Source organism: Etheostoma cragini, chromosome 8 (assembly GCF_013103735.1).
Source record: "Etheostoma cragini isolate CJK2018 chromosome 8, CSU_Ecrag_1.0, whole genome shotgun sequence".
Classification (NCBI taxonomy): domain Eukaryota; kingdom Metazoa; phylum Chordata; class Actinopteri; order Perciformes; family Percidae; genus Etheostoma; species Etheostoma cragini.
Genome location: NC_048414.1, coordinates 12,556,628 through 12,576,511, shown reverse-complemented (window position 1 = coordinate 12,576,511; position 19,884 = coordinate 12,556,628). Strand labels below are relative to the sequence as shown.

General features: G+C 39.2%; 2 protein-coding genes across 3 annotated transcripts; both read left to right on the top strand.

Annotated features, from left to right (window-relative positions):
* Positions 1-1,110: 1,110 nt before the first annotated feature.
* On the top strand, positions 1,111-7,797 carry gtf2h1 (general transcription factor IIH, polypeptide 1). Of its 2 annotated transcripts, none has more exons than XM_034880166.1 (15): positions 1,111-1,299; positions 1,745-1,906; positions 2,001-2,193; positions 2,502-2,667; positions 2,810-2,903; positions 3,053-3,202; positions 3,360-3,439; positions 3,565-3,698; positions 3,777-3,864; positions 3,952-4,040; positions 4,745-4,862; positions 6,293-6,383; positions 6,718-6,833; positions 7,030-7,122; positions 7,200-7,797. In XM_034880166.1, the coding sequence occupies exons 2-15, from the start codon at positions 1,753-1,755 to the stop codon at positions 7,284-7,286; spliced, it is 1,653 nt and encodes a 550-aa protein (XP_034736057.1). In that variant the 5' UTR covers positions 1,111-1,299; positions 1,745-1,752; the 3' UTR covers positions 7,287-7,797. The 2 variants fall into 2 exon arrangements, with proteins under 2 accessions (XP_034736057.1, XP_034736056.1); XM_034880165.1 differs by having other exon boundaries at positions 1,111-1,310.
* A 239-nt stretch (positions 7,798-8,036) lies between these two features.
* On the top strand, positions 8,037-19,676 carry hps5 (HPS5 biogenesis of lysosomal organelles complex 2 subunit 2). The gene is made up of 23 exons (XM_034880159.1): positions 8,037-8,261; positions 9,993-10,122; positions 10,469-10,579; positions 10,714-10,778; positions 10,871-11,063; positions 11,344-11,474; positions 11,742-11,960; positions 12,062-12,133; positions 12,339-12,427; positions 12,663-12,841; positions 13,386-13,544; positions 13,902-14,061; positions 15,186-15,303; positions 15,717-15,860; positions 16,013-16,081; positions 16,180-16,757; positions 17,178-17,298; positions 17,376-17,525; positions 17,610-17,729; positions 17,960-18,073; positions 18,171-18,277; positions 18,866-19,157; positions 19,319-19,676. The coding sequence occupies exons 2-23, from the start codon at positions 10,015-10,017 to the stop codon at positions 19,377-19,379; spliced, it is 3,360 nt and encodes a 1,119-aa protein (XP_034736050.1). The 5' UTR covers positions 8,037-8,261; positions 9,993-10,014; the 3' UTR covers positions 19,380-19,676.
* Positions 19,677-19,884: the final 208 nt, after the last annotated feature.

Here is a 19,884-nt window from a genome sequence, read left to right as displayed (position 1 = left end):
GATTTGTCTTGTGTTTTGCATGATGCATTGTTAGCAAGGATAATCTCTTAAATTCAATAGAAACACATATTTTGCCTATGGCACCATAATTCATAAGTTTATATGTACATAAAGCTTTTGATTATTTGACATGTAGATGTGTTGGTCACCTATAAACACATACAATAGCCTACCTTGGGTCATAATCCACTTCCAATAATGGATAAACTAACTAACTTATTTGCATTTAATAAGTGCTATCTCTTGCCTACCTTTTCTACAATGACAAAGTATTGTATTTACGTAATGTGCACATTTCTCTAGTTGTATCCATAGGTACACAATCAAAACCTGCAATGCTAACCCTTAGTTGCTACCAATTGCACAGTGTTTTTCCTTGATTGACTAAACAAGCAGCTGAGTTACCTCTAAAGCAGTTGGCCTCCGATTAATGTGAATAAGCACACCTTCATTTACAGTATGTGCACCAGTATTAACTAAAATAACAATACAGTACAACTAGATTTCAACACCGGGCGCCTGCAAAGGACTTCACAGGATAAATTGTGGTTTACTTTTGAAGTATAATAAACAAAGTAAAGGGAGAAAAATAATTTGTGAACTGTCTCTGTAATATGTGACATGCATTCAAAATAAATGGAGGAGCCTGGAATCAGTTGCAATAATCTTTTTTTTTTTAAAATTTTCCAAACTTTCTCTTCTGCCTACCTACCCTGTTCGAAGCAGATCTGGTTTGCATTTATAAATACAAATTAAGTACATACATTGAATTCATATTCCAATTTAAATAAAATAAAGATTCATATCTATGTTTGCACTAAATTAATCAAATTAATTTGTGCCAAATTTTATAAAAAGTACTATTTCAATTAGGTTTATTATCTTCATTGATAACATTAACATTAGTGGTAGTAGATTTGTCATGATTAAACCAGAGACGATTTAGTTATAGAGAATCTTTGGTCAAACTGCTATATTATTATTATTATTGTTATTGTTATTATTATTACTTTTGTTATTATTATGAAATATCATTATAATATTATCTGGATCTTTCTGTAAAGAGCACTTCGGGCTCTGACTGGAACTGGTTCTTCATTGCGTTATCCAGACGGAACATTTTCAGTGTAGCACACCGCTACATGTCATGTCGGCGCTGAAGTCAGGACGCTCACTGTTTAAGTAGTCAAAATTCTGTTTAAAATAACTTATTCAGTTTTATCTTATGTTCAAGAATACAGCGATTTGAGATTATTTATTAAGGGAAACGAGGTAACCGTCACAGTATAGATTTATGAGGTAACGTTAAAGTAAGTTTATTGACGACTTCTCCGTCAGGCTTTTTCTCTTCTTGATTGTTAACGTTAGCTAACGTAAAACAGGTTAGCTAAGTTAATATAATAAAACCGTCAACACAACAGTTACTTGCTGTGTTTAGATCACATACCTAATAGAGGATAACGCTTTGTAGGGAGAATGGCATTTATTGAGGACGTTTAGGGAAATTAACATAGTTCTTGCTTGCTTATCATACAAAGTGCTTAATATCTTCTGGTAACGTCACTTGCTTTATTCTTGCTGCCATTAATGTCGCTAATGTTAATTCTGTAGTCAACATGTTATGAGTTAACACGGTTCTTTCTAATTCCCAGTTTATCCTTTTATCTGTAAGATTATTCAAACTGATTAGATCGATACTGCTGTGCAGGACGTGGTTATTAATGATAATCAGTTTCTTTTTCAGTTTGAGCCATGTCATCACTATCAGAGGAGGTGCTGCTGGTGGTGAAAAAGGTTCGCCAGAGGAAGCAGGATGGCACACTTTATCTGATGGCTGAACGTATAGCCTGGGGTCCAGAGGGCAAAGACCGCTTCACAGTCAGCCACTTATATGCAGATATTCGCTGTGAGTACTCAATACCCTCCAATTGCAAGTAGTGCTAAAATTTATTTTGTGTTGTTGATGTGATCAAGCTGCACTTTATTTGTTCTCTTTACAGGTCAGAAGATCAGCCCAGATGGTAAAGCCAAAATTCAGCTCCAGCTGGTGCTTCACACTGGCGAGAGCACCACATTCCACTTTTCCAATGAGAGCAGTGCACTCAAAGACAGAGATGCTGCCAAGGAGCTACTGCAGCAGTTGCTGCCCAAGTTCAAGAAGAAAGCTAACAAGGAACTGGAGGAGAAAAACAGGTTTGATTGTGCTTAAGGATAAGTCTGAACTCCTTCTAACAAGTATTGTCTGTGTAACCAAACAGCTCCATTATGTATAAAACTATTAAAAACACACCAATGAGCCTCATGTTCCTGCACTGTACTTTATTTTGAGTCAATCACACATACAAAGTTCTGTAAATGCAGAACTTAATAGGGCACCAAATTCATTCGCACCCAAAACTCACTTTTATTGCTTTATCTCAAAATTACTGCTGAGAAATTTGACTCATTTATTTATTAATAGTTTTTGTTTTAAAATAATGTTCTTATAATTTGTCTTGTAGGATGCTTCAAGAAGATCCAGTGCTTTTTCAGTTGTATAAGGATCTTGTGGTGAGCCAGGTGATCAGTGCAGATGAATTCTGGGCCAACCGGTTAGGAGACATAAATAACGCAGACCCCACTATATCCAACAATAAACAAGAAGTTGGTATATCTGGAGCCTTTCTGGTGAGCACATCAAGTCTGGCAAATTAGACCTGACATTTTGAAACCAATCTTAAATTTTATAAATGATTAAAGCATGGGCAATTTCACCATTTATTTTAGTTAGTTATTAATTAGTTTTTAACATAATTTGTGTGCATTACAGGCAGACATTAGACCTCAGACAGATGGCTGCAATGGCTTGCGATATAATCTAACAGCTGACATTATTGAATCCATCTTCAGAACATACCCGGCAGGTAAGCATTACATCTCAACCTTGGAGTTAGACAGTTTAATGCATTCCTGTACACCTCAGTGACTGATATTAAATCTGCAGCAAGTGTTCCTAGACACTACAACTAGATTGTACTAAATATATTAATATTGACTTGCATTGTGCTTGCAGTGAAGGAGAAGTATAGTGAAAATGTGCCTCATAACCTGACAGAGAAGGACTTCTGGACCCGCTTCTTCCAGTCCCATTATTTTCACCGAGACCGCATTAACACAGGAACACAGGATATCTTCTCAGAGTGTGCCAAGCAGGATGAAAAGGGTAGGACTTTAAAACTTTTTCGAGTCCAAATCTAACGTACAGTGTAAATGCAAGGATTGTCTACAGATGTCAGTACATGTTTTATTTTGACATTTAATTAATGACTGCAAACAAAGCCACAAATCTGTTTTCATGTTTTTAAAACTGTGTAATGCAGGGTTAAAGTCTATGGTGGTTCAAGGAGTGAAGAATCCTTTGGTCGACCTCCTGTCATTAGAGGATAAAACATTAGACGAGGTAAGATTGATTGATTAGCCAATCACTGCCACGTCCTTCTACAAAAGATATATCATTTTACCTGTATAGCTTTCTTATTCCTCTTCCTCCTTCAACCTCAAGACTTGTTGTTTTCTGTGTCACAGGGTTATGGATTTTGCAAAACATTTCCATCAACTTCCAATTTGAACAGGACGGTGAAAGAGAGCAGCAACTCTGCCATTATAAAGCGGTTCAACCATCACAGTGCCATGGTGCTGGCAGCAGGCTCACGCAAGGGGTAAAGAAGTTACTTTTGCAAAAAATATCACTTGCTTAGTCTTTTCAATTTTTATCTAACTGTATAATGTTTTCAAAGGGAAACTCCAGCTGACCACACTAGTGAAACTGGCAGTACAGATGGAAATTCAAGGGATTCTGACTTCTTCCAGCCTCCTGTAAAGAAGGTATGATGGCTCTGCAGCCTTCACAGAATTTTTCCAAAATAGACTGTATTACTCTGTAACACTTTTTCTGTTGCCAAACTTCCTTAGGTTAAATTACAAGAAGTCATAGAATATGAAGATCTGCAAAGGGAAAACAGACCAAAAACAGTCGCATTAAACCTCAAGAAGTCTGACAGGTACATTGTCCACATTTTATTTTTGATTCTTTACAGGGTAGCTGTTAGTTGTTAACTCCAAATGGCTGTGATTGTTGAAAATATTTTTGTAGATTATGTTTATCTAGCACATCTGTTGTTCGCAAAACTGTCACAAAACTCAGTATTAAGTATGCAGTGCATAATATATGAAACAGAAAAGTAAGAAGCATTCCCAGAAGTTGAACGTCAAGGATTTAGACTATAAAATCTGTAAACACCAAATATTTTGTGTTTTTACTTATAATTAACTTTTGTTATCAATTGTCTTTCCATCAGCCGGACAGAAAAAATAAATTGAGTAATTGTGCTATCTGCTCTAGCCAAGCCTCTATCAATTTTCCATTCCAGTAGCCAGAAATCAACAGTGCCGAATTTGGGAATAGGCTCATCACCTCCTCTGGACACAGGACAGAGTCCTCACTTTAAACTGCTCCTAAATAGATTTGGTATGATCAATTTCCAGATCATATTTATAGCTTTCAATGTGTTAAAGTTCCTGCCAATGGCCATAACACCAGGATGTCACGTCTGCATATAAAGTGAATGTACTCAAATAGAGGTAGAAGGAATAGGGTGTGCTTCTATTTTGCCCCACTTTATGCTTTCAAACAGGCATTGTATTCTAGATTGACTTTATGGTGACGTGTTCTAAAGTAATTTTTCTCACTCCCTTTCTGTATAAGGTATGCTCATGGTCCTGTTCCACTTCAGTCCCAACACTATACGACAAGTCAGGATATCATCAACTCTGTCAACTTCATCCAGCATGAGATGCAAAATTACAAACCCAACCTCACTCAGGTTAGATCCTACACACTGTTTTACAGTACACGTTGTAACAGTTCCCTCACTCACCCGGCAAGGGAAAAGTACAACGCATAAAAAATAAGGTAACGGGCGGATCTCTGATATCTAAAAAGACAATTAGGCTATAATCTAGTCCTGCCTACTTTATTTACACAGCACCTGAATAACATGCCAGACAGAGCCCTCAAAACCCAACCGCTTTCTTCAATGATCTGTCAAGAGTCCCTTTGGCTTCCGATCAATCAGCTGATGACCCCCCTCTACGTCACAACCCAGTGTCCTTTTATGCATGCATCAATCAGTGAATCATTTAAAAAAAAATAATAATAATAATAATACACCAAATTCAGACCATGCACAAGCCGTGATTCTATACCAGGCCTCTGATACGGCAGCTTATATATTTTATCTACATGGGCAAGAAAACAATACACTCATGCATGTTCCCCGTACATCAAATAGCCGCTAATGAAGATGGAAATGGGCGACAATTACAATGTTCCAGGGTACTATGCATCCTGATAACATTCTCTTGGCCTTTGGAATTAAAATAGCCCCACATCATCACATACCCTTCACCACTCATAGAGGTTGGCATGGTTTTATTTCAGTTAGTCTAATAGCTGGTTTGATTTGCATTGAGAGATGATCTTGTGGAAAGTTCCCCATGTCAATCTCTAGGTATGGTGAAGGGTATGTGATGATGTGGGGCTATTTTAATTCCAAAGACATCAGGATGCATAGTGTCCTTGAGCCATGAAATAACTGGCCTTTAAATATAAAAATCTGCCTGCCTCTATGGGAATTTAACATAGGGGTTTGTATACTTATGCCCACTGTGTTTAAAGGAAGAACATTTATTATTTACTGTACATTATTCATTCACAAAGCAAAGTGATGTCCTTAAAGGTTGGACGTTTCCTAAATATTTTTTAATTAAGGCATTAAGATGAATATCCAAAAGATGTTGTTTTTTTTTTTGTATTCCTCTTTTTAGTCAACTTTAGCATGAGTTTACATGTATATAAGTAAACTTATGAGCAGCACTCTACATTTTCACCAGAATGAAATTAGGCTGGCTGCACAGAATAAGTGTTTGGTCACGGCTCTGTCGGACGCGGGCCTATCCGGACTGTAATGCATACACAGCTCAGACGTCCAATAACAACACATTCTCAGGTTAAGATCAGGAAGCCTGTAACTCCAGTCAAACACATGCAGGTTTCCTTCTTCTTGGTACCTCCACCAGCACTATTTGTTTGGCGATAACAAACTATAGGAAAAACCTTTCAAAGCTAAGAACGTGATTCGAAGATCGTGAACACTTTATTATGTTTGAACATTATTTTTGTTTTAAGAAATGTAAATAGTTCAAACTATGAATGGTGCCTTCAAAGTGTTTAACACAGTAATACTTTTGGCAGGTCTTGTCCAGCACAACAGCCAGTTCTGCCATTGCAGCACTTTCTCCAGGTGGCGTCCTCATGCAGGCAGCAACACAGCAAGCCATAAATCGTAAGTGTTTTGTACAATTGCTAAACAACATATTATTACTTATTTTGAAAGTTGGTGATCACTGACCAGTGGATGTCTGTAGCACAGTTGTAGTGTGTGAGGTTGCTTCCACTTTAATTTCCAACAAAACACATAGTTTGTCCTGCCCAGGATGTTAGCGACCCTGGTCGTGTGCAATTCACAGCAAAGCTGAGTTGAATAACTACAGTTAACCCATTCAAACACACAGTACACCATGGTATAACCCTGGTTGAGCCCTGGGTGTGAAAGGGGTATTGGACTGCGGTCTATTTTGTGTATTCTTTTTAATCTCTGTTTGTTGTTATTTTTTCAGAAATGGTACCTAGTGAGGTTCAAGGAGAGTTGAAGCATCTTTATGCAGCTGCTGGAGAGTTGTTGAGACACTTCTGGTCCTGTTTTCCTGTAAACACACCATTTTTAGAGGAAAAGGTAACTAATAATTTTATTGAAAGAGGTCAAATTATTATTGCTACAGTAAGTCATTCCCTTTTTCCCTTGTATTGACACCCACACAAAAAAAAAATCAGTTGGCACTCCTAATACTTGTCTTATTGTAGATACAAATCAATTTTGATGCAAAAAAAGAAAATCTTCAGATTTAATCTCATCATACGTTTTCATACAGGTAATGAAAATGAAGTCAAACCTCGAGAGATTTCAGATGACCAAGCTTTGTCCTTTTCAGGAGAAGATTCAGCGTCAGTACTTAAGTACAAACGTGAGTCTCTAAGCTATCAATGATGACACAGTGTCTTAAACCAGGTGGCACTTGTATTAAAGGTCATATCCCCACAGCTCACAGGGCATTTGGAGGAAATGGTGCAGACAGCCTATCGCAAGTTCCACATCTGGCAAACCCGCCGCATGTTGAGGAAAACCTGAAGTCTGTTGGTTTGTCAAAGAGAGGACACGGAAGACATTACAGCATATGGACAAGTGAATTGAGAAGGTTCTTCAGACTGCTGTGATGAGAACACAGATCACAGCCTGATGGGACAGGATTCACAGAGGCTTAATGAGGATATAAATGGAAGCTGCTACACCCCCTACTGGTCAACCGAGACTAACTGCGTCTTAGTCACAAATAACTGTAATTTGTTTGTTTCTCTTTTGTTTGTTTTCTCAACGGTTGAGAGATTGGTGCCTGTAATGGTTAAATGGTGTAATATGACCAAATTTCAAATGGTAAATTAGAAAGGCACTCAGGACAGGCTGATGTGTGTAGCACAAGCAGAGGGCAGCCAATATGTGTTTTGTCAGTGCACAGAGTGGAGAAATAGAACTACAAGGAGCCCCTCTGAGCACTACGTCAGTTTGGGGAACAAAGTTTCACAAAAGGTGAAGTGAATATAGCAATACGGAAAAGTGTGTGTGTGAACTTTGTCTGCTTGTGTGTGTGTGAACTTTGTCTGCTTGTGTGTTTGAGAACTTTGTGTGTGTGTGTGTGTGTGTGTGGGAACTTTGTCTGCACCTTCTGTCAGCACTGAAGATAATGTCACTGAATTAAAGTGAGCTTTTGTTCATACCTCTATTGTAAGTGAAGTATTCCATTAATTCATTTTTTTGTAGTTTTTTTTTTTTACTGTAGTACTTCATAAAGTACAATCGAGCTGGATATTTGTGTTGCCTGTCAAAAGCTTTGGAGAATGTGGAGACTGTTTCGTTGTGACAAACTAAACATTCAGCCAGGAAGTGTGCTCACATCAGCTGAGCGCAGCAGTGACAGGTCGGCTGGCTGGAGAAGTGGCTTGAGCCTGACCGCTGACTTTCTAAAGTCAAATGAACAAAACCACGCTGTAACACTGCGGTTTGGTGTGGATTTATAGTCACTATCTGGAGTGTCACTCTGGCCATTTGGTGAGTTTTTACTATAGACTAAGTGAATGGCAGGCATTACTGTCTTAGCTAACGTTAGCTAGCATGTTTGCTAACTTATGGCAAATATAGCTAGTGACACAAAGTAAGTGGCGCACTGAACCTGTCCAAATGTATCTTGATTTTATAAACAGTCATATATATTTAGCATAGCCATGCAGTGCACATGTATATTTATTTTAGACTTTTGGATCTCCATTAGTTTTAATAGAAACGTTGACATTAGTGTCAGCAGACGGGTCTCGTGATGCAGGCTGTGAGAACCCGTCGAATGAGTTGCCCCTTTAACGTTAGCTAGTTTGCAGCGCAGCAACTTAATTAGTGTTACTAGTGATACTGTGTGTTTACAGTGTTACTCTGTGTTTTATCAATCAAAACTTTCACCTACAAGAGTCGGCCTGTTATATAGCTAGCTAATTGACGTAATTGCAATAACTGACCGCCCAACGACAGGCAAGCTTGAAATTTAAGTTTGTTGATGTTCATTAACCGTAACGGCTAATTAGCAAAAAATGCTGTGTTACAGTGACACCAGTGTCCTCTTTAGCTAGCGTAGCGTTACTCATGTAGCATGTATATTAGCCTTAGCAAGGTAACGGTACTTCCCCTGGGTATTTCCATGGCATAACACTTTACTTCTATAACTGTAAAAGCTAAACTGTCAGATAGGGACCCCTGGGACACAACGTAATAAAACGTAACAGTGGGGTTCGTGGTCTAGTTAATTTGTGTCAGCTAGCTGGGTCCTTGATAGTTTAAGAACCGCTGGTTTAAACTTCCCAACCATAAAATTACCTCTTTTTACCAGCTAATAACATTCAATTTCTATATCACTTTTAATACAATATTTAAAATGTGTAACGTCAACACTCACATAGGTAATTTGTCTGCATTGATTACTTTGAACACTTGAAGTAAGTTTGCTAAACTTTTTTAATGCTGGACTTCAACTTCTTTCAACCTATTTTACAGTTTATTATTGCTACTTTACTTTAAGATTCTCAGGTTCAACATGTTAGGTGTAATTTGATTGAGGGGAATTTTGTTTGTCAGAGTGCAACATTCAGGCACAATCATTTACAAAGACAGAGCCTTATGAATGTTTCTGAAATCAGCTGTGGTCAGATCTGTGCACATCCTCACCTCCAAATACATTCCTCTTGCAGTAGAGTGTTAACAAATACCGAGATAGAGGTAAGAGTTGACTGCTACTTCTCACCTTCTTTTGAGATGCTTGTCTACTTTAATGCTTAGAGCAACTATGTTTTTTGTAATTTTGTTTGAAAGCATTTTTGTAGCATGCACACTGATGTTTTTGCTATTAGTATCTGATCATTCTAATCATCTGCAGCTTTAGTTTTGCTTCTGCTTCCTCATAAGTTCACTTGACACATTTAATTGTGTTGTGCTGCAGTTTTAGCTGAAATGGTGACCTCTGGTCCTGTCAAAATGGTATTTCTGTCTAATTTAACTGACAGCTCCTGGACAAGAGACAATACTAATGGTAAACTAGAGGTGATAAATTACACCAGGGTGGAGACGGTATTAAGTGGAGTCATCACTGGTCAATTTGAGAGGGTAGGTACACTACTAAAAGTCATATGATGCCTGCCACGTGGTGGAGGACCGTGGTATTCGAGGAAGCAGAGTAGTGACTCTTGAAGTCCCTCACATTTTTCTTCATTCTTTGCCGACTGTCTCATTCTCTCTCAGTTGTAGAGGATCACCAGTGAAGATGCCTCTAATGCCAGTTGTGCCAGAGAACCACAGTCATGTTCTGGCAGAGTTTGACTGCCTTGATCCACTTCTGTCTGCTCTCCGTTTAGACTCCGGCAGGCTCAAGGTAGGTTTCACCATCACATGTCCGAGTTAGTCTTATAATGAAACCACACATAGATGGTTAAAGTACCTTATTATTTAATGCATTTAACGTACTTCAGGGTGAAAAATCACTACTTATTACAATAAATGATTGTCCTGTATCTCATGTACTTTGTGCTTGCCAAACATTGATCAAACAGCTGATACAACAGAATTTAAAGGCCAAAAGATATCCAGCCGATTAAAACAACAATTTGTCTAACTCTTAGGAGAGGTGGCTACACAAATTACAGCATGATATCAATAAATCTTTGTACCATCTACTGTACATGAACAGATTAGTAAAGTCTTTGTACCCTGTGTTACAGTGTACCTGTCTGGCAGTGTCAAGGAAGTGGCTCGCATTAGGAACATCAGCAGGAGGGTTGCACCTGATCCAGAAAGAGGGCTGGAAACAAAGACTCATCCTTACTCACAAGGTAAGCTGTGACTGAGGGCCTATTGTCTTATTGTTAAATGATACAGCTACATATAATAAGCAATACATTGTTTGTAAGTGTCGGTTTCTCCTCATTTCTTTATAACTTTTAACCCATCATGCACTCTTGTTCAGGAGGGATCTATTGCTCAAGTGGCTTGTTGCCCTCATGATGAAGACTTTATTGCTGTTGCAACAAGGTAAGAGTCTCCATGAAGTCAAGAAATCACCTACATATCGCTGTGTTTATTTGTGTTGCCTGTGTTGTTCACATCGTTTGTTCCTGCTCCAGTCAGGGTCTCGTGGTGGTGTGGGAGCTGCAGCTGGAGCGACGGGGGCGTCCAGAGAGAGTCAGTGCGTCCTGGGAGCACAGAGGTCAGGGCATCACTGCACTCTGCTGGGACACCAGCGCACTGAGAGTTTTCGTCGGGGACACAGGAGGCAAGGTGTCCTTTCTACGTGCAGGATCCTCCAAGCTGGGCAAGGTAGTGACTGCTGATTCACAGTGTAAAATGTTTTGATTCCTCAATAACAATTTTTATTTATGAATGGCTTTTGAAAAATTAAGGCACTTTCTAGTTAGTGCACTATTGTAAAAACTCTTAAGAAATATGCCCATAATTACTGGCTGAGAGTTTGTTTTTGTTTCTTACACTTTTTGTGGCCTATCAAAGTGATCCACTTTCACTCTTGGCTGTGTTCCAGTCCTCTTAATGGACAAGTTTTTACATATTTTATACTAGACATTGTTTTCTTTGTGTCTAGGGGTCAGCATTCGTTATCTTCCCTGTTCAGACCGTCACTACTGTGGACTCCAGAGTGGTTCAGCTCGGGTACCAAGATGGCCGCTTGCTAGTTTCTTCGTTGAGCCGCTGCTACCTCTGTGACACAGAGAGGTGAGTACCAACATGGCTACTTCTCTTTAGGGGGAGATACCCTCAGAGGGCCCTTGTCAATGCCTTCATATTGGTAAATATTGTCTTTACTAAAGTGTCCTTTTTCATCCCAATGGTAGACATACAGTACTAACTTTGAAGAAAATGTTAATTAAATCGAGCTTTGTCAAAAATGTTCTTAATGTTAAATCATCATGCTTATTCCTGAAAATAATTTCTGAACAACTTTTGTCGGTGGTGTATTTTTCTGTCTTTACCTGCCTTCAGGGAGAAGTTCTGGCGTGTTGGAAATAAGGAGCGGGATGGGGAGTATGGAGCGTGTTTTTTCCCTCAGAACAGGGGGTTATTAGTTGGTCAGCCGCCACTGCTGTACTCTGCCCGGCCGGGGTCTCGAATATGGGAGGCCAGTTTTAACGGCGAGGTTCTAAGCACACATCAATTCAAACAGCCACTGGCCTGTCCTTCTCTACCTCTCATCACTTACAAGTACTTACTGTTCCTATTTTAAATGGTCTTCTTTTAAAAGGCCAACCTCCTAATTTGTCTTTTGTTTAATAATATGTTATTTGTTCCCCTGTTACCTGCAGAGATGAGCCACATTACAACCCAGAACAGAAGAGCCCCCAGTCAATCGCATTCCCTAAACTGCTTTATTTTGGGTAATGTTAGATACAATTTATACTGTATATTTGATTATCTGAGTTGTTAGGCTTGTCAGTATTTTTTATCATATGCACGTTATTCAATTAGAGGCAAATATGTTGATTACAGACAACATCAAACAAAACATCCCATTATTATTAAATTATAACTGCAGATGAGTCTGTCTCTTCAATAACTGTACACTTTTATTTTTTTGTGTAGAGACCAAAACTTGCTAACCTGGACTGATTCCGCTATTTATGTCTTCACACCTCAGAACGGACAAGTGCTTCTGTGGACTGAAGTCAAAGGTGTGTTTGTGCTGGTTCTTTCCAAAATACTAGTAGCGGTCCTTTTTGAGTAGTTTAGCAGCAAACAGTTTATTTATGAAAACTGCTGTAAATATGTGAACAAAGGACCACTTTTTTTATTTTTTTAAACAAGGAAAGGATTATAATATTAAACCATGTTAGCATTGATCATATAGAACTTTTGTTCCTGTTTTATTTACTTTAAACTGACCCAACCTGTTTTCTGGTTTTACAGACTTGGTTGATATTGCAGTCTACCGCAATGAGCTCTTCTGTCTCCATGGCAGCGGACGTCTGTCCCACCTCTCCTTGTTATCTGCTGAGCGCTGTGTTGAGCGTCTGCTACGGAGGGAGTCCTGGCCTCTGGCTGCTGTGGTCTGCTGTATGTTCCAGCACACGATCACCACCAGCAGAGTAAGATGGCTGTCACAAGCGTGCTAACTGGTATTGTTTTTTGTGTACATTGTAGATTCCAGTCTTATCTGGGCTAAGATGTTCATACAAGTTTCTGACTTCCTTTATCCCAACAATAAACACACTCTACCTGTAAACCTTAGGTGGTTCACCTTGAATAGCCTGAACATCAAAAGAAGCAAAAATGTGCAGATGCTATATGGCTCCTTTTAAGTGTAATATTAATTGTTTATTATTATTTCAACATATAGGCAAAAAGCGATTATCTCAGTAGTAAACATCATGATCTTCTTAACACAACACATGCATAACCTGACTTTACAGAGCATAGTAGTTTGTATTAAACATGCTGACGAACCAAATGTCCTCACTGAGTCTGGGTTTGTGCAGATGGTGAAAACCAAATGTGAAATGTGCATGCTACTGGTTAAGTTTAGATTTAGGTAAATCAAGGATTTTAGAAATCAGGAATCTAGATCTAGATCTAGATTTGTGATGATACAGCATTATTGACAGCCTTGTTCATCATTCCTGTTCAATTCAGGCCAGGAAATCAATTCCCATCGACCGACTTGAACATCTCAGGTCCCAGCTCAGCTCCAGCACACACCTGGACCTGACTGGCCAGTTGGAGGAAGTCATCACTAAACTAGAACCTCTGGACTCCGCCTCCAGCAGCCGTAGAAGTAGCATCTCCTCACATGTAAGTTAAAGTAACTTTCTGTAAATGGTGATCACCATAACTGTAGATGATATGAATCCCACTTCCATTTTTTTTCCTTTTCTGTATGACCCATTGCTATGTATACCCTTTAGTTGATAAGGACAAGTTTCTCTGTGGCATTACATTAAATTGGTTGGTTGGTGAGGATAAGCAGGTTGCAACTATAGATATAGAAAAAAATATTGTTCTATATGGTTGCAACACTGCATGTAGAATAAATCCACATCAGACATGCTTTGAATACTGCTCATCCAGTACATTTTAAATGATATGAGCCTATTGTAACTAAAGCACGGAGCTTCTATAAATCCATATGCACATGCAACAAATATCCAGGAGAGCTTCAACGTCTTGGACTGTGGAATCTATCGTGTGATCAGCCGCAGAGGAAGTCAGTCTGATGAGGAAACAAGCTCCCTCATCAATCAGTCCATGTCAGAGGAGGAGCGGCTCAAAGAGTTCAATTTTGTGCAGGAGGATGATCAGGTGGATCACGGTAAGAGATGGTCAGCTGCCAAGTGAACATATGCTGTCACTAAAAATGCCTTGTTATTCAAATTTAGCATTTTTTTGTCAATACTGCCTGCTTAGGGTGACTAATTTATATTTCATGAATAAACAGGTAGTTTTAAAAGCTTGATATATTAGTTCCTAATATTAAAAATTATTAGTAGTAGTAATATAAGAGTTATAAAATGGAATCCAGTTAAAATAAAGGCAGGGGCTTTATTTATACAATATTAATGTTTTAAGACATCACAAAAAGAATGGCTGCAAAAATGTAAGGCTTGATTATTTGGATATTTTTGGATATCAAACTGATTAAATGCTAGAACAACAACCACAGCAAATCACTTACACACACTGTTCACACTGTTGTTTCTTTGTTCACTCTTGTGTTTTTGTCTCTTTCTGACTCTCTTCCTTTGTATATTGTGTGTGTGTGTGTGTGTGTGTGTGTGTGTGTGTGTGTGTGTATTTACACACATTACATAGCAGGAACAAACTCCTTTTCTGCCTCTGCTGAGTTCAATGGGAAAAGAGAGTGAAGTTATTTTCAGTTTTGCAGTTTTATATCTACCGCTCTATTAAAACACCTGAATAAAAAGAACAAAAACACAAAGGGATAATGCCAAAAAAAAGTTATTTGTAATTAGGAGAATCTCAAGCCTCTAAAAGTTTTTTTCAGTACAAACGTGACAATAATTTTACTCTTTGACTTTACCTCTGTTGTCATAACAATCATATGTATCTTTTTCTAAAACTGTCTTGTATGTTTGCCATTAAAATTTTGCTTTAATTTATAAAAAGTCATTTAATCAATAGTGTTGCTGTGTTGCTGAGCTGAATGATCGCTGACATGATTAACAAATACAATCTTCACTTTTCCAAGCTGTTAAAATCAAGTTTCTTGTCTGTTCCATTGTATCACACATATATCACCATTATGGTTCTGGGTTTTTATTTTTCACTGTGCATTATTTAATTTATGTTTTCTCTGTAGTAGTGTCTGGCACCTTTGCTCCATCAGCTTGCATTATGTCCTGCCTTTCATCATTCCGCTTCAGTACACCATCCATCTGTGTTTGTCCTCTGGCTCTTGCCCCCATCTTTATTCAGATCCACAGATCAGTGAGCGTCTGGAAGCTGAGCGATCTGAGCAAGGCCTGCAGTTCCACCTCCCCCTCTCATTCCGTCCCAAACCCCCCCGCATTGCATTGCAGGCCGTCAAAGACAGGTGAACATCCAGAGAAATAAAGGACAAACATGCTAACAGCTTTTAATACAAGAATGTGGCACAGCAGCCATGAAGACATCACGTTGTCATGTTAGATAGCTTTAGGTTTTATTCAACAGTGATGAAATTATTTGCGGATTGAAACTACAATAACTATAATTATTCAAGTGCAGCTGTGCTTTTAATCGGCTTTCTTCCCTTTTCCACTGAAGACCAACCACATATAGTTATTTTTAATTGTGTGCATCTGTGTAGATGCATGTGGCGGGTTTCATTTCAAAGCATCACACTCAGATTTAGTTATTTTTCACATGAACATGTCTGTAGTTCTGTTTGTCTTTCGGGTTGTTAGATTGTAAACCCATATCATTGGTAAAAGGTTGTTTTTATTATTTAATTTTTGTGTTTTCCAGTGTTTCTAGTTTTGTTAAGAAGACAACAGAGAAGATCAACACCCTCCAGATGAACTCTGATCTCTGGCAGCGGCCTGAATTCAGAGAGAGCGGACAGGCCGAAATATCGGCCACAGCTCCGTACTCAGAGGAAATGGATAATGAGTAAGTACAGATATATAAAAGCTACTGTACAGAAATAAGTCCCCACTCATTTCGCCATTTTGTTTGTCTTATTAGGCCATATTTTGGCCTAATAAGTTGACTTAATAGTTAAATCAGAAACCAGTGAATTTTATACATGTTTGTCGTCACAGAGTTTATGATGACATGCCTAACACAGAGGCCAACATGCAGGAACTTCGATCAGCAACAGAGCGAGCGATGTAAGTGCTTTAAGCAGTTTTGATAGAATTTCAACGGCAAGATTTCACAGCCTTTTAGTAGAAACTGAAATTTCATACTCACATTTTCCCAACTTCAGCTCCCAGATCCAAGATCCTTTGGTGCTACTAGATCCAGTCTGCCTGAGAGAAACTCTGCTGGAGTGGCTGGCGGTGCTGGAGCGAATACTCGGACCTGAAGAGCACGGGTCAGCTGCCGCGGGGGATTCAAACGTGGATGGACCAGGAGAGGAGAGGTGGGATTATCTAAACACCTGCTCAGAGCAACGAGAGGAGTCTTCCTTCTCATCAAGAGAACCAACAGAGAGCATCACAGAGGAGAAGAGAAAAGCGTGTCCTGAGCTCGGAGAAAAAGAGGACCAGTGTAAGTCTTCTGAAAAGGAACCTGAAGTTTCAGATGGTAGCCCTCCAAATCCTGTTCGAGTGGTGTCTCCCAAACCTTTACCATCGGATCTCCTGTCCAATCTCACCCAGCTAGCGACGTTATACATAGAACTTAGCTGCTTTAGAAACCAGCAGAATGAACAAGCATTGGGGTGTACAACTTTCCTGCGCAGCTACTTCTTTCTGCTGGACCAAGAGCGTGTGAGAAGGATGTGTCTGCTGTGTTATCGGGAGCAGCCGGGGGTGCAGAGCTCCTTCACTGAGGCCATGCTAGGTCAGAACCTTCTCTTCAAATGTCTGGTTTATTTATTTTCCTTCCTGTTGTTTAGTTTCAGACACACCTAAACAAAATAGTGCATTTCTGCAATTTGAAAATAAGAAATAAGTTTAAGTAATACGATATATTTTAAACCTGGATCACATTTTGACAAATTAGTAAAAGAAAAGCCCTTAATGTAAATGTCTCTCAATGTTTTAGAGATTATAATCTGTGTAGCTGTTCCCTTTGAATGATAAAAAGCATTCATTCATCATTTAACCATTTTTAAAACCTAGAGAATATTTTTAATGCAACCATATCCAACACTAGTACTTCTTTGTTCCAGACCTCATCTAGTAACTAAACATTTAAATCATTTATAATACCTTAAAATTATTTGGAAAATCCTCTTCTTTTTTTTGTCGTTGTCTGTAGAGCTCACTCAGTCCAGTAAGGTTGTGGAGGTTATCCAGAGAGGTGATTTGCTGAGATCACTGCGCAGTCTGAGAGAGCTGCAGCCCTGGAGTGCACCGCCTCTACTCGCTCACTTACACAGGTCAGTACTTGGATTTCTTTCTGGTCTGCATAGTTTTGATGGACCTTTTAAAATAAGTTTGTTATGTCATTATGCAGGCTGTATGAGAAGCACGGGGAGGCGGCTGTACGCTCGTTTACTCAGTTCTATCCTACGATAACTCCTGCTGATGTAATGACCATGGCTCAGCAAAGCCACTTCCTGGCATACCTGGATAATCTGGTACAATCCCAGACTGAGGAGGACAGGTACGTCTTTAGTTTCGTCTATTTGTAAAGGACAAAAAAAGACTGCCCTTGTTGATAAATTTGTACACTGATTACTTCCTCTAGATTGTCATTTTTGCAGTCCCTTCTTGAACCAGAATCTCTGAGACAGGATTGGCTGGAGCTTGCACTTACCCACGATGCCCCTCAACACTGTGATACTTTGACTTCTGATGGACAGCCCAGGTCTGGTTCTGTTAGTGTGGGAATAAAGTCAAAATAAGATTAATTTACTTAAAGGCCCAGAAGATTTTCAGTTTGAGGTCAGAAACCCAAACATATGCCTGAATTGATTTGAATTTTAGCTACTATCCTAGTTCACTTCTGGGTTCTGTTTAGGCCACAACAAGGTCAAAAAATAAAGTGAAAGTCAAGTATAAATAAATGTAACTGAATTCACGTGACTCCTCCCGCAGATGGCGTTCTCATTGTTTCAGCTGGGGTTATGGACGCCTCCTATCGCTCCTGATTCGTCTTCCTGGAGACCTGTCTTCCAAGCAGAAGATGGCCGAGACTTGCCGCAGTCACGGGTACTTCTCAGCAGTCTTTTTTTTCTTTTCTTTTTTCTGTTCATATTCATGAATTTACATGGTCGTATGTAACCTTCTGTACAATGCGTGTATGCAGGTATTGGACAGGCTACATTTACCTCTGCTGTCAGCTGCAGCGTCGCACGGAAGCATTCTCCACCATCTGTCAGCTGGATGACTTCAGCCTGCTGGAGGACGCTGATGGTAAAACTTCAGAAGCACAAGCAGAATTATAATATTTCATGGGCTGAGAGGAGAGTTCATAACAGTGATGTTAAAAACCATGTCCACTGTGTCAAAATGACTAGATACTTTAGTAGTACAGAACGTAACTGCCCACTGTATCATAACACAACACAGTTGATAAGACTGCAAAAACATTACAGCTAATTTATAATAAACAATTTCTGAACTTCTATCTAGACAGGGCGGACAAAATCACACAAACCTATAAAAATCTTTTTTTGAAGAAATATTCAGAACCAGTTGGGCTTTCAGAATTCCACTGACTGTTGAACCAAACAATGGTCCATCTTTTTTTTTGCACTTAGTGTGTAGTTATACTGTACATCTGTAAAAATCCAGGTGATTCAACCGTAGTAGTAGTAGTAGTAGTAGTAATGGAAGGATTACTAGTTCCTTAATTACACTGTCTGCACTCATTGGAGTGGCTTCTCTTGCAATCACTCAAATTAAATGATGCTGGCTTGAAAGTTATTTGCCATAAATAATGAAAAGAAAAAAGACACTATCATAGTCTAATGTCTGGATTGTCCCTCTGTTATTGTCCAGGTGTTAAGCCTCAGACCTTGGAAGAGTGGAAGCTCTTGATCCAGTTATCCCAGCGGTGCACCAGCGAAGTAGTCTCAGAGCAGGTTGCAGGTGTGAATGGAAGAAGCTGGTCCAACGGCTCAGCAGATTGTGGTGGAAAGATCAGCCCAGAGAACCTGACCCTGATGCTGGCTCAGACAGCCGGGCCCGACCGCGCCATGGCCGTCCTGGAGGAATGTGGAGTGCAGCTGGTCCTTTCGCCACGCTCCAAACTAGTCTGTGAGCTGCTGAGAGTCACTGAGAAGAGGCAGAGGTGGGTCAGGGTGAGAGAGCAGAATAAATAGTTTGAGAGGTATTTCACTGCTTTTTGACTGTGTGACAGTGGTCTGAAATGAGTCCAGGGACTGCTTTGCAGTCCTCATGAATGTATGTTTGGATGTATTACAGTACTATTTCTTTTGTTTTCTGTTTCAGAGCAATGATCCAGACGATGCTCGAGCGCTGTGATCGGTTCCTGTGGTCTCAGCACGCCTAACTAAAGATCAGCTGTAGCTTCTCTACGCCAAACAAGATAACACTGAATGTAAATGTCCTGAGTAACTGCTGTTGAAGCTGCAACTTAATTTATGAACTATAATATTTCTCAAAGCTTCCCAGTTTAAATGAAGGTATTTATCCTCCCATTGAAAACAGTATTATCTCTTGAACTTTTTATGATTTTGGTCAAATGTTTTTTTTTGCATGTACAGGTAATCAAATATCTCTTGACAAAAACTGAACTGTATAAACAGTGAAATGTTCTAACCATGTAATAAAATGTGAATAAAAGCTGTGTGCATTTTAGTTTTTTTAATTTTAAGAACAGAATGTTTATGTCAGGATGATGATAGTCAAGCCTGGTAAATGTGTATTTTTCTCCCCATGTGTGGATGTCAATAACACGGGGGATATCCACATTAAGAGCAAAGGACACGAACATGTGTGGCTCTAATCCAACCAGCAGATTACTTCATAAGTGTGTTCTTTTGTTTATTTCTGTA